This window comes from Ursus maritimus, unplaced genomic scaffold (assembly GCF_017311325.1).
Source record: "Ursus maritimus isolate PB19 unplaced genomic scaffold, ASM1731132v1 scaffold_22, whole genome shotgun sequence".
Lineage (NCBI taxonomy): Eukaryota > Metazoa > Chordata > Mammalia > Carnivora > Ursidae > Ursus > Ursus maritimus.
This window is the reverse complement of record NW_024424675.1, coordinates 20263800-20278249: the sequence shown is the minus strand read 5'-3', so window position 1 is coordinate 20278249 and position 14450 is coordinate 20263800. Positions and strand designations below refer to the sequence as shown.

General features: G+C 55.2%; 1 protein-coding gene across 2 annotated transcripts in view; it reads left to right on the top strand.

Annotated features, from left to right (window-relative positions):
- The window catches only part of SIRPA (signal regulatory protein alpha), a 40619-nt gene that overhangs the window by 4909 nt on the left and 21260 nt on the right, over positions 1 to 14450 (top strand). For both annotated transcript variants that reach the window (XM_040638084.1, XM_040638085.1), the window contains exon 3: positions 13366 to 13719. In XM_040638084.1, coding sequence (XP_040494018.1) covers positions 13366 to 13719 — 354 coding nt within the window. The remainder of the gene's footprint in view (positions 1 to 13365; positions 13720 to 14450) is intronic.

The window sequence follows — 14450 nt, the reverse complement described above, 5'->3', positions numbered from 1 at the left end:
ATTTAAAAAGAAAAGAAAAGTGCAGCAGTGTGTGCCGGGCTCCCTCCCTGACAGGCCTTACTGAGAAGCTGCCAGATGCGAGGGCTTCCTCCCTGTAGACCGAAGCTGGCCCGGCCCCTCGAGCACGTGAGCACCCAAGACCCGAGAAGCCCCAGAGCTGTAGAATCCCAAATTGGACCCTGTTTACTCCAGCGTTCCCCAAACATATGAACACGAGGCGTTTGGCTGGTGTAATGCTCGCGAACACGCGGCCTAGCCCAGTTTGGGAAACGCTTTTGTACCCATCCGTGCCCTCAGCTAAACTCTCTCATCTCTCTGCTTTCGCTTATGCTGTTCCCGCCACCAGAGCTGCCCTTCCCTGTACCTCCTTATCTTCAAAGGCCCAAACCTATTCTGCCTTTAGTTTGATCCAAGGGAGCTCCTTCTTCTCCAGACCATCCCCACCCCCAGGGTTGTCTCCACCCCTGACTGAGGCTACTTGTTGCTCTCGCCTTGTTTTCTTGCCATATGCATACGTGGTTTCTCGCCATATGCATACGTGGTTAGCACCTGGTGGGCGTGGTGGTTCTGGATCCCTCGGTGTGGGTCTCAGTTCCCTCCTCTGTAAGACAGAGATGACATCAGCAAACTCCGTTTCAAGGATCAAGTCCACTCCTGCACGGGTGATGCTCGCAGCTATGCCTGGCACGGAGTAGGAGTCCGTGCCGGGCACGTGCCCCCCAGCCTCGTAGCCACCGTTGCTTTGTTCTCTTTGGATTTCCTCCTCTACCAAAGTGGGGCTGACTTTTGTAAAGTACTTGGCACAGCTTTCACAAAGTAGCAAAAGCTCTCACGGGAGTGCGTGCCGTTCCGTTTGGAGTTTTTTCCCTGTAGCTTCGGGGCCCTTGGGGGCTGGACAACTCCAGCGGAACCCCAGGCCAGTGGGATCTAATTGTCTGTTCCTGGGACTGAGGCTGTGGGCGCAGCCTGCCTCTAGGTGTCTCTGTCCGGATCCACAGGTTTGGAATTGTGCACGCCCAGACCAGGAAAGCCAGAGAGGAAGTCTGGGAGAGCAGTTGGTGGTCTCACTGCGCACCTCACTGTGCCCCACTGTGGGACAGAGCCCAGCACTCGCAGGCTCAGAGCAGATCCACTGCGAGGCCGGGGTGGGACGCCAGGCGCCCTCTTGTCCAGGCCAAGGCTTTTTAAAAACTGGGCTGTGCTGGAAGTTTCCATCGTTAAAGCCAGAAATCTGACAGGATCCCAGATTCCATGGAAAAATACTAAAGTAATAATAATGGGAACCATCGTTTCCAGCCACTTACTGGGCTGAGCAGTTGGCCTGTATGATCCCGGTGGTACTCACGGTTAGCCTGGATGGTGTGCTCGGTGATCAGATCCATTGGACCGATGAGGAGACTGGGCTCAGAGAGGTGGAGCAACTTACCCAAGGCCACACAGTAAGTGCAGCGATGGGGTGACAACCCAGATCGGCCTGACTGCAGAGGGCAGGCTGTTAGGTAGATGTCTCTTAGCCTTGTTCTACAGGTAGGGAAACCGAGGCCCGGGGGGCTGGCATCCTGCTCTCTTGATGCTCCTCTCGTATTTCTGTCAATCAGTGTATCCTCCCAGGAGGCGGAGGTGGGGGGTGTTCCCAAGATGGGTTTCCGTCCCATACTGGTGAAGGAAGCATCTATTTTCACAGCTGAAACTGCTTTCCTGTTCCCTTGGGCGTTGCTGGGACAGGTCTTCTCACGGAGCCCTCCGCAAGATGGATTTTCCCCGCCAGGTGTCTGGCCAGGCCCTCGGTCCAGAGGGATGCAAAACAGCCGAGGTGGAAGTCAGGACACCATACAAATCGGCTCTTTGTGTCTGTGAGATTTCCTGGCACATCCATATGGGGGCGCAGGCGGTGAGATGGCCGCAGATTGGTGCCAGGAGCCGAGGGGATCAGGACGGAGATGGGGAGCCTCCGCCTGGAGAGCCGGCCAGGGGGTGGGCTCCCAGGCCCGGGCCCATTGCCACCATTCTGCAGAGCCGACCGTGTCCCCCAGAAATGGAAGCCCTCGATGGAAGGAAAGAGTGCGCTTTGCGCTAGGGATGAGCTGAGCCTCGAACCGTGCTCTCCTTGCTTACCTTTTTATTTTGGAAGATTTTGAACATACACAAAAATGAGCAGGACTGGTGGGATGACCCCTGGCTTCCAGAATGATCTATCATTCTTGCTTTGCCTGCCCCCCACTTTACTGGGAGCGAGCGGAGGGTTGGGGGAGTTTTGGAAAACAAATGCTTGATATCAGGTGTCACATCAACCATTACTAGTCTGACGTGCATCCCTCGATGGGCTGTGTTGTCTGCCGCTCACGATGTGCCGAAAAGCATGGAGTCCTTCATCCGCATTTCACAGATAAGGAAACTGAGGCTCCTGAAAGCCAAGTTGGGCTCCTGCCATGGCCACGTAGCCAGTGAGAGTTAAAGCCAGATCCCAGCCTCGGTTTACTCTTAACCACTTTGCTATTCTTGGTATAATCATTTTAATTATAAATATTGGTCCAACAAATACTTTTGAGCATCTACTATGAGCCAGGGTGGCTCTGGTTGCTGGGGATACAACCATGGATAGACAAAAACACCTGTTCTCATGGAGCTGACGTTCTGGTGAGGAAGAAAAATAGACCCAAGTAAATATTGCATCAGGTGGAGACAGGTGCTATAAAGAAAGGAAAGCAGGACGAGGGAAAAGAAGGTTGGGTGGGGACAGAGGGAGGGCCTCTCTGAGGAGTGGAGGCCTGAATAACACTGAAGGAGCAGCCATGGGACTATCAGGAGAATGAGCCCCATAGAAGGAATAGCAAGTGCAAAGGCCATGAGGCTGGAATGAGTTTTCCATGTTCCAGGAATAGCAAGGAAGCCAGTGAAGCTGGAGTCAAGGGAGACAGGTAGTGTGGCAATTGGGAGAGGTCAGGGCCAGACAAAATAGGATCTGGTTCCCTGAGCTCCTCGACATTGAACATGTCAGGCCTTCTGATAGAATCATTACTCTGTGCATCGCCTCGTTAAATTCTCACCACAGTTCTGTGAGATGGGAACTATTATTATACCTACTGTGCAGGTGAAGAAAGAGACTCAGAGAGGTGCAGTGACTTGCCCAAGGTCACACAGCTTCTAAGTGCAGAGCTAGGATTTGAGCCCTGGCCCTAAATGCTGCAGCATCCTCGTCACTGCTTTCCTGCTTCCACTCCTGACCCCTCCCATCTCACCACCCAGAGCTGCTCTCTGAATCAAATCCTCTTTGTTCCTGCTCCAAACTTCTCAGTGATTCCTACTGCCCTTAGAATAAAATCAAACTTCTTATGTGATCCATGGGGCATGGCATTTTCTGGACTACGTCTGTCTGTCTGACCTCATCTCATACCACCCTCTCCTTCCTCTGTGGGCTTCGGCCACAGCAGCCTTCTTTCTGGCCCTCTTATGCACTAGCCTCTTTCCTGCCTCAGGACATTTGCACATGCTCTTCTTGCCTACTGGAACACCATCCCTGGCTCTTGCTTCCTTCACGTTTCAGTAGTAATCTCGTCTTGTCAGAGGGGCCTTTCCCAGGCACCCCATTCTGAAAGCGGGTCCCCTTGTTTTTCTCTAACATGACGACAAATTTGATTTTGAGCACTCCTAGCCATTTCTATATTTGTGTCATTCTTTCAGCCTCGTGTTCCCCACGAGGATGTAAGCTACATGAGAGTAGGGACTGTGTCTGTCTTATTCACTGCTGGGCCTCCTGGCCTGAGCACAGGGGCTGCCAGCAGTAGGCAGCCTAATACATATGGCTGAATGAAGGAACAGGTAGGTAGTGAGATCCCCATTTTCTCCCCAAGGAGAAGGCTCGGAGCTATGAGGTCACACAGGCAGTAACCCTGGTCTGAAAGCAGAGTCCTGCCCTCGCTACTACACAGTCCCACTTCTGTGGCTGGGGCCAAGGCCACGACACAAATCCCCGCCCATCTTGCTGTCATAGAGATCCCTAAAACACACAAATATCAGGGCCAGCCCGGGTGGAGCAAGGTAGCCAAGAGACCCCAGAATTTGTACTTAAAATTCTGGCTGTCCAAAACGGCTTGCCCCGGTGTAGACACTGTGATGAATGAGCTGGCAAACCATGAAACGTGATGCAATTAGTGCTCCGATCTCTCGGCCGGGTTTGGTTTGGAGGCCCAGCCCGAGGTCAGCCGCTCGCAGAGATCCATTCATTGTGTGAGGCTGCCCAGTGCCACGGGTGAGGGCGCAGGTGGAGTCACATTGCTCGGCAGCCCATGACCCTGAGCTTCCGTCTTGTCCTCTGTGAAACGGGAGTGGTAACAGCCCTGTCCTCCTGGATCCCTGTGGCGGTTCGGCGAGGCCCGTCATGCTCCTGGTAATAGCGGTGCATGGTGCTGTCCAGCTGTGGTTACTATTACTGTTATTGTTGCGTGGTCATCGTGTCCTGGTTTGGGGCTGGAAAGAGCAGGTGGGACCTCCGTTCCATCCATCACTGGCGGGGAGACTGGAAACCCATAGGCTGCCCCTCTCAGCCTCAGTTTCTCCTTCTGTGAAGTGGAGGCTCACCTTGGTTGCCCTCTCGCAGACCTCTGCCAGCGCCGGTGCCCCGACCCAGATGCACTTCTCACCCTTTGTCTTGCTGACACCCCAGCCCCCTCTCAGCACGGGAGGCAGTGGGATGGGCGTCCGTTCGGGGGCCCATTCCTGAGTTCAAATCCAACATGTGCCACTTAGCCTGTAAGCATGTACTCTGGAGCGTGTGCCTTTCCTTGTTCTGAGCCTCACCTTCCCATCTGCAAAATGGAACCTCGGCCCCGTTTCCTCTCGCACGGGGACTGTTGAGGGTTAAGGGAATTAAGAGCTGTGGAAAGTGCTTTGTGAGCTGCAAGGAGCGCTATAAAAGGCATCAGTGAGTAGTGTCAGCTCGGGGAAAAATCTCATCCCGAGACTATCTGCTGTCGGCAGCAGAGTGTGCTGGAGCCTTGGCAAATGCCGTTTAATAAATGCGCGTCTCTTTTAAGGGGGCCTTTATCTCAGCTGGGAAAATGTGTGCGCGTCCTTGGCAGCCTGAGAATCCAGAAGCCTGAGCTGGAGGGGACCCCATCGTCGCAGGGAGAAGCGATCCCGCACCAGCTCCGGGAGCAGATGTCTGTTTGAGCCCTGCCTCTGGCCCCGCTCTGCCTCTCAGGGTCCCAGCTTCCTCACCTGGAAGAGGGGGATGGCGACAACTGGCACTCCGCTCGCCGGGCTGTTGTCACGATAGTTAAGTGAGGGCCCCCCATGATGTAACCTCATGCACACGTGGGACCCATGGGAGCACCCGGGCTTGTCCTAGAGGAACAGTGGGGTCTGCGGTCGGAAGGATGCACCTGGGTTCTCAACCTTTCCAGACCCCACCTTTGAGCCTCAGTTTCTCTGTCTGCCAAATGGGAAGGTGAGAAGAAGGTCCTTAGGTCGTCGAGGCACCAAGTACAGTGCGTGATGGGGTGGTGTCCCCTGTATGCCCTCCCTGACTCAGCGGGGCCGCCTAGGCCTTGGTCGACATGAAGCGTGTTTATAGCATACATATTGGTAGTTCGTTCCCTGCTGCTTTGCAAACAGGGCCACACTGCAGGCATTGCTTCCTCACCTCCAGGTCCCTCCTGCACCCTGCAAACACTCACCAGGGCCTTTGACTCTCCCCACCTCTGGGCCTCCTAGCCAGCGGTGGGCTCAGCCTGCTTACCCGTGCAGCGATGAGTGGTCTCGTGCATATGTCGGGCAGAGCTGGTTCTGCATCGGCGAGAAGCCTTAGCTTCTGTCTTAAAGCTGTGATCGTCCGTCATCCCCTTCATCCTTACGTGTCTGTCGCACGGTAACAGCTACCCAGCATTACGTGCTTCCTCTCCGCCAGGCACAGGACTGGGCTCTTCGCATGCATTAGCTTGTTTCATTCTGGAACAACCCTGGGGTTATTATCATCCTTTCTACAAATGGGAAACCACAAGTCCGGAGGGGTTAAGACCTTTCCTGGAGTCTCGTAAGTGGCAGAGTTAGAATCTAAACCTGAACGTACATTCAATGAATACCAGGCACGCACGTAAACCTGGAGGAGACTGCAGGGAACAAAACTAGGTGCGTGCTCTCCACGGGCTTATAGGTAAGTCCAGGGTAGGGAGATGGCACTAATGAAACTGACAGATACCTGTGTGATATGTCGTGTGGTGGGTGATGATATATAGGAAAATAAAACAGAGCAAGGGCCATGAAGGGGTCGTGTTTGATACAGAGTGGCCAGGGAAGGCCTTTCGGGTAGGCCTGAAGGAGGTAAAGGAGCCAGAGTGTAGATATCCAGGGGAGGAGAGTACCAGGCAGAGGCAGTGGCAAGTGCAAAGGGCCTGAGGTGAATGGAGCATCTGGCATGATTGAGAGCAAGCTGTAGCGCCCTGGCGGCCACCAGAAGGATTCTGGGTCTCCCTTGGAGTGCAGTGAAGACTGCAGGAGGGTTTTGAGCAAAAGGAGATGGTATCAGGTTTAGATCTCAGAGGCGTCTCTGGCTGCAAGGAGAGTGTGTATGGTAGAGAAACGAGGTGGAGGCAAGAGGGCCAGTTGGAATGTCGAGGTGAGGATCCAGGTCAGGGCGGTGGTGCGGTCAGGTGGCTAGAAGAGATTAGAGTCTGGCCAAATCCTGGCAGCAGAACTGGCAGGATGTGCTCATCAATGGGCTGTAGGACAGGGCGGGGAGGGGGACAGTCCTCAATCCCGTTCTTCTAACCACTAACATCTGACCTTGGGGAGAGAGACCATTGCACCCCCTTGTTTACAGGTTTGAGAAAGCAGAGGCTCAGAGAAGAGTGACTTTGCCAAGTGTCCCCGCTGGGGATGAGACATATGGGTCTTCTGGCCCCAGAGCCCAAGCTCTGGACTGTTGGCCCCTTGGGAGTTTCCCTGCTGCGTGGAGGGGCTGCCAGGGGCAGCCGCTCCCTGCAAGGATATGGGCCAGTGCCCAGTTCCCAGAGTTGCCTGGAGTGGGGCTGGAGAAGAGAGTACCCCTGTTTTATTTACAAGGCCACGTGCATCCCCATTTGCACTGGCTCCGATGCGGTTGGTAGTGTCTACTGAAGCATGATGGGTCTGTCCGGCGGCGCCAGGAGACCACTCCCAGTGCCAGCCTCCCGTGCAAATGGCCTCCGAAGCCCAGTCCCAGGCTAGCCCCAACCCAGCTTGCTCCCGGCTAGCAAGCATGTCCCAAGACCTGCGCCCTGGTCCCCAGATTGTGCAGACCCCTTTCCTGTCCTCTGCACCTTTGCTCCTGTGGTTCCCCTTTCCTGGAATGCCTTCCCGTCTCCCCAGCCTCTGTCAGCCTTCATGACCCAGCTCAGGCGGCTACCACCTTCAGTTGGTCTTCCCACACCCCACTCCTCTCCCGGGACCCCGTCCCCCAGCCCCTCTTCACTCGATCTCCCTCCAGGTGGTCAGCGCCTACGTCCGGGACTCAGCTCCACAAGGGCCAGGACCCATTATACTCAGCTTTGTGTCCTATGGCATCGAGGACTGGGCCTGGCATTGGTGTGGGGTTCGAGAGGGCACGAATGGAGCAGGCCACCTCCAGAGAAAGTCGGTGCCTCGCTGCGGCTGTCGGAGCCCCGGCACGCTTGCGTCAAGCCCTATGCCCCCCTCTTGGAAACTGCAGGATCCTCAAGCCCTCCACCCAGGCAGCGCCCCGTGGATCAGCCCCAGGGGCTGTCTGCTCCCTGCTCTGGGGCGTGGGGGCCAGAGTCTGGGTCTGGCCTCTTCGCCGCCTAAGCAAGTAGTAAGCAGGTGCCCTGAGCCAGCCGCCACGCCGGGCTTCGCCCACCAGCAGCTGGTGGCAGACCTGTCCCGCCCCTTCTCTCACCACCCTGGTGTGTGGAAGCCCACGCGTGCCAGACACCTTCGCAGCTGGGCACGTGGACACACGGATGTTATGCCGACAGTGCTCCCCACACACCGCCAGCCCTCTGCCAGTGCACACACATTCACACTCGAGTGTACACCACGCCCATCGAACTCAGGCTCCCCGCCCCGCACCCGCAAACTCCCTACACGTGCATGCACACACGAGTGCACACACCCCGCTCCTGGGCTCCCCTGCCCTCACACACATTCACAGGCAGCCCCGTGCTCACATCCCTTCCAGACATCTGTTCACACCGTCGGGCACACCTCTCGCGCCCCGCCGTGCTCACGCACACCCAGACCACTCACGATTCGGACGCTCTCCCACACAGAGTTCACACCCCCTTGTGCCGCCATTTGCTGGGCGCCATTCGCGCACACTCTTGAGCACACTGTTGCACTCGCCTGCGCACATGCCTCGTGTCCTGCACATGCTCCCTCGTGCACACGCCCCTTTGTTTGGCACAGTCATGCACATATGTACACACTCCCAGTCTGCTCCTTCACTCCGGTGTGCACGCTCATCCACACTCCTGCATTGCACGCTGTCACACACCACCCTTAAATCATAACCCAGAAGACGCCAAAGGCAGCCCTTGACAAGGTGTGTGTGTGGGGGGGTCATAAACCAGCACCGTCCCGCGCCCCCAGGATGGCCAGGAATGATCGTGGTCAGGGAAGGGGCCGCTGAGCTCCCCTGCTGGGGGGGGTGGGTGTTGTCTGCACCTTAGCAGGGTCCTGAGCCCCAGGCACGGCCAGAGCTCTGGCCATGGCCTCCCAGGCTCCTGGGCTCCTTGGGTTTGTGGAAATCTGAGGCTGGCCTCCAACCTGCCTTACAACAAATACAGGGGGCCGTCACCACCCACTGGGCTGACTTCGCCTGTTAGAAAACTGACTCCCAGGTTTTATTTCATGACTTTAATTCTTTTCCAAAAGAAGTCCATGTTCACTGAAAGAACGAGATTTCAATATATTGTTAACTCCAAAGTGAAAGAAGAAAATGGGCCAATGTCTGGCCTCGTTTCCTGGACACAGTACCCCCCAGCATCACGGTGTTTGTCATGCTAGACCCTTTTTCTCGAGACATTCGAGTGGTCCGTCAGGATCTGCAGACGTTTCTCAAGCGTCTAGTCCGTGCCGAGCACGGTGTCAGGAGCTGGGGGAAAGCAGCAGTGAACAAAACAGACAAGGTTCCTGGAGGGGAGGCTCATTTAAACAGTACACATGTATGTAACATACGTATTACATGTATAGATTTTCTTATTATAAAATAGCATGTTGTAAATAGTTAATACTCGTTCAGTTTAGGAAATCTGAAAAATACCCAAAATAGAAGGAAATACCCCTCAGTTTTAGATTCATGATCCAGGGAGAGTTACGTTTTATAGCCTTGTATATATAGTAACTTGCCGTTGTTTATTTAAATATAATTTTATTTTATTTTACAAAGTCATAATCATACCAAAAGCACAGTTTTTCTTATTTTTTTATTGCACGAGTCATGCAAACAGAAAACATAAAAGCAAAATCCCTTGTAAATCTCCTACAGAATTAAGCACCGCTAGTCTTGAACATGCACTTTTTTTTTTTAACTTCGCAGTCTGAGATCACGCTGAACGTGTCACTCGGTAACTGACTCTGACCTCATAGTATATTTTTACGTTGATAATTGTCATTCTACGCCACCATTTTTAATGGCTGTAGACTCGGTCCTCGTGGGGGTTCACCAACACAGGATCGATCAGTCTCCTTCTCTTGGACATTAGGACATTTCCAATTTTTTATTTTTCTAAGAACACCTGAGTAAACGAAGCTAAATGTTTGCTCATATTCTTAGTTACCCGAGTATGATTTTCCATTGTTTTTACTCATATTTTAACAACATCAAAATGTGGATTGCATCACCTTTGATGGCATTCTATGAGATGATTGTTGTGTTTTTATACTTTTTCATTTTCTCTAAATGCTTTGCAACGGACAGGTTTTATTTGCATAATCACAATATCATTTGTAATTATGCCCTGCAAAAAAATGTCCAGATTACCGGTTTTTGTGGTGGTGGCGTTTTAGGCCTCCCTGGAACTCCACGAAGGGGATAGGCCGTAATTCACTTAGCCATCCCTTCTCACGGGCCACCCGGGGTTTTTTTCCCCCAACGTTTTCAAGATAGTCATATGGGAACCCCACGCCCTGTGTGGGGTTATGTCCTCACGGAACAGACCCGCAAAGGCTGATGAACAGCTTTCACACCTTTGTTACATCCTGCCAAAGTGCCTTCCCGAGACGATGTTCCAATTTCCACTCCCACCAGCAGCATGCAAGAATGCCTGCCCAGCCGCCCTCCTCTCCTGGAGACGGTTCAGGCCCCTGGACCGCGGCTCTCCCTTGCCAGTGAGGGCAGGGACAGAGCAGGAAATGGTTCTGTCCGCGATGCCAGCATGATGACCCCAGGCCCAGAACCGCAGGAGTGATTTTTAACAAGCCCGGTTCCCAGCACAGAACCTGCCGAGAAAAAGAAAAGCATAGCAAGCAAGGGAAAAAAAAAAAAAAAAAAAAAACCTCTCTGCTGGAAAAAACACATATATACACAGATTAAAATAATATTTGGCACTTACGTCGCACTTTTAAAATTCTTCAAACGCTTTATAAACACTAGCTAATTAATTAAGCCGCCTAAATCTGGCTGCAGTTGGTGGAGAGAGCTCAAGAGGAGCTAAAAAAAAGGGGGGGGGCCAGCCCTCCCCAACTCCAGATTTTATTGTCGCCTGCCTGGGGTGTGATTGCAGGCCTCCGGCTGCACCCCAAGAATAGCCCTGCTCCAACACGTTGCACGCCTGGTTCTGCAGCCACCGCTCGCTCGCGCCGCTCCCCTCACCAGCTGCTGACTCACAGCCCTGCGCCGCGTTATTGATAAGGATAATAATAACTGGCATCTATTCCGCGCGCCTGGAGGCTGGGCGCGGTCCCGGGCTCCCAGCTCGCGCGTCTCCTGCCTCCTGGGTATGCCCGTGGCAGCTCCATTCGGCAGACAGCCGAGCAAAGCCTCGGAGAGGGGCTTTGCCCGGGAGCAAGTGGAATCCCTCCTTCATTCATGAGTGCGTTCATTCAGCACACGGTACTTGAGGGCCCGGTGTGGGCCAGACACTGTTCCAGGCAGGGGGTTGGAAGCAGTGCCGTGTGGATGCTACCTCCTGGTTGGGGGGAAACACGACAATCAAGTAGATAAATGTTCTATCTGTGATAATAACGGGAACAGAAACTGAAATTTACCCAGCCCCTATGAGGCATGCGCTTATGCCCCACTGTGTCCCAGTGCTCAGGACGGTCCTGGGGGGTGGACGCCGGTACCTCCACTTTGCGGATGATGGGATGGAGGCCCAGGGAGGGCGGGTGCTGAGCTGAGTAAGAGGGGAACCAGTGCCTGCACTCTTCCCCAAGGGGCATTTCCCGTTCCTCCGGGGTCCCGTGCTGGAATGCACACCCGCTGGGGTGGTTCTTGGCTGCGTGCTGCTAACAGCCACCTGTGGTGTGTCGGGGTGGCCGGCTGCCTCTGGGGGCCTCCTCCTCCGTGTGCCTGTCCCACACCTGGCCACCCGCTCCGCCCTGAGCCCCTGCCCCCTGTGGGCTCTGGTTTCCTCCCTGCACAGGGAGGGTCGGGCCGCCGTCTACCTGAAGCTCTGCGTCTGGGGCACTCGCTAGGAGAACCGGGTGACCCCCAGCCTGGGAGGCAGGCCCGGGACAATGGGCACAGAGGTGGAGAGGCCTGTTCTGAGGCCCTGGGATTGCCAGCAGCGAGGGCAGACTGGAATCTGTGGGCTTCCCAGCCTTTGGGCACCCTGCCCCTGCCAGCGGGTGGTGCCAGGCCAGGGGCAGGTGGCAGAGTCTCAGCTCTCTCTCCTGCCCAGCCAGAGCCAGAGGGTGCTGCCCAGGGCATTGGCTGCACCCTGCGTGGTGTACAAGGCAAAGGTGGCATAGGACAAGGTATCAGGATAGGACAAGGTCACACTGCGGGTCAGTGAGTGACCAGGAGGAGACAGATCACCCATCAGCACCTANNNGACCCCAAGTCTGTCTTTTATTCTCTCTTCCCCCACTGCATCCCCCTCGCTTGCTGTCCCTGCCTGTCTGCCTCTCCCTCGGCCTGTGTCGGTCATCCCCTCTCTCTGTCTCCCCACCTCTGTGTTTCTCCAAGGGCCTATGATCCCTCCTCTCTCCCCCGCCCCCACCTTGCTCAGAATCGGACCCTGGGTGCACAACGACCTGAGTATCTCAGCAGCTTTTCTCAGCAACTTCCCACAGCCTGGTCGCCTTCCTGGCTGTGTCTCCCTCCTCCCCATCACCACCACCATGTCCTCTGCCCGGAGTCCCTGTCTCACGTGCCCCACTGCTCCCCAGGCCTCTCCCCTCCACCACCCCTAGGAAGCCTTCCAGCTCCCCAGTGTGGGAGTCCTTGAGGCCTGACGTTTGTCCAGCCCCTGTGTGTCCCCAGCATCCAGGACGGCCTGGCCTGCAGGCACATCAGCAAGGGCAGGAGTGAAGTTCGCACAACAGACCCCCCCACACTAATTTCTTTGTTGTGTGATGGCAGAAGCTTCCCTGTGCCCCGCGTGGTGCTAAGTAACTTCTACGTGTCATTGCATTTTCTTCTCAGAACAAAGCAGAGGGCTAGGTGCTGCTTAGATAAGGAAACTGAGTCTCACAACCAATGGATAACCTCAGGTCATGTGTGAATAAAAGGCAAGCCAGGTTTTAGCCGGGTCAGATGGCTCCAAAGACCAGATGCTTCTTTTTGATGCTGTCCCTGGCCGGGGTTGTTGTTTGGTCCTGCCACAGACCCATTGAGATGGGCTCACAGTAACTGATTGACAGATGAGGAAACTGAGGCTCGAGAGCCATGGAAGGACCTGCTCAGAACTCACATCCACACCCTGTCGGATGGTCTTGGCCCAAGTCCTTGTCGGAGCAGTAGGCCTGAGCCCGGACTCAAATCCAAGTCCTCCCGCCTCATGACTCCACAGTCTGGACGAGCCCCAGCTGCTGGGTGTGGCGTCCCTGCTTGGGGCCTGCTTCCAGGCCAGACCCAAAAGAGAACCTAGGCTCCCCATAGAGCCCCACGCATACCGTGCTGCCCCCCACCTCCGAGCCCCTGCCCCGCTGTGCCCTCTGTCAGAAACACTGGGCCCCTCACATCCTGGGAAGCTCAGAGCCCAGCTCAGACATGAATCCTCCGAGGGGGGCTCAGGACCTCGGGCCTGCTCCCTGGCACGTCACTGACCTCAGTTTCCTCATTTGCCATGGGGAGGGCTGCATGGCGTGTACTGAGCCCCAGGCCCGCTCACGGTGCGCTCTCTGTCAGTGAGCTGTTGTGGATAAACACTTGAGGGGACGTACAGGATCCCGTCAGGAGCAATAAATTCCTGCGCTGTTTCCCTCCAGGTGCGGCAGGAGAGCAGGAGCTGCAGGTGATCCAGCCTGACAAGTCAGTGTCTGTCGCAGCCGGACAGACAGCCACTCTGCGCTGCACCGTAACCTCCCTGCTCCCCATTGGGCCAGTTGCGTGGTTCCGGGGCACAGGGCCAGCCCGGGAGTCAGTCTACAATTTCAGAGGAGGCCACTTCCCCCGAGTAACAAATGTTTCTGACGCCACAAAGAGAAACAACATGGACTTCTCCATCCGCATCAGTAACATCACCCCAGCAGACACCGGAACCTACTACTGTGTGAAGTTCCAGAGAGGCAGCCCTGATGTGGAGTTGAAGTCTGGACCCGGCACCCAGGTCACCGTGAGCGGTGAGTATGGCCTGGGCCTCCTTCATCCCCTGCTGGTGACAAGTCAGTAAGAAGCCCTCCGTTGTCTGAGGAACAGTGACGAATCAGGTGTTGTGGTGGGTGCCCCTGACTTCAGCCCCTTCCACAGATCAGGGAAGGTGAGGCTCGGAGAGGTTGTGATGTTTGTTCAAGGCCCCCCCAACTAGAAAACAGTGGGAAACTCTAGAACCCCAGTCTGTGGACTCCACAGCTCTCACCTTTTCCACTCCTGACCAGCCCTCTGGTTCCAAGGTTGAGGGACTGAAAGTCTGGATGGCTTGCCCAGTCACAAGGTCCCACCTCACTCTTGCCTCCAGAGAGCAGCCCCCTCCATGTGGCTGACTCTGCTCTTTACTCAGCGTTTACTGAGCACCTACTGTATGCAGGCTCTGCTCTGGGTGCGGGGAAGCAGGGAACAAAAGAGGCAAGGGCCCTTCTCTCATGAAGCGGACATTTCCTTCTTTTCCAATGAGAATAAACACTTCCAGGGCAGAGAGAAGGAAGAATGTGTTTCTTTATTTCGTCTTTAGAAACATCACATGGAAGAGACATTTCTGAGAGGCACAGACGCACTGTTTACTCTGACAGGCCAGGTGGGAGGAGATGCCAGAGGTTGGGCTGTGCTCTGGGTCCGTCCAGAACCCCCTCGTGTGATTCAGGGCCCGACTCGCACAGTCACTGCAGGCTCCGAGCAGACCTGGGGCATCCAGAAT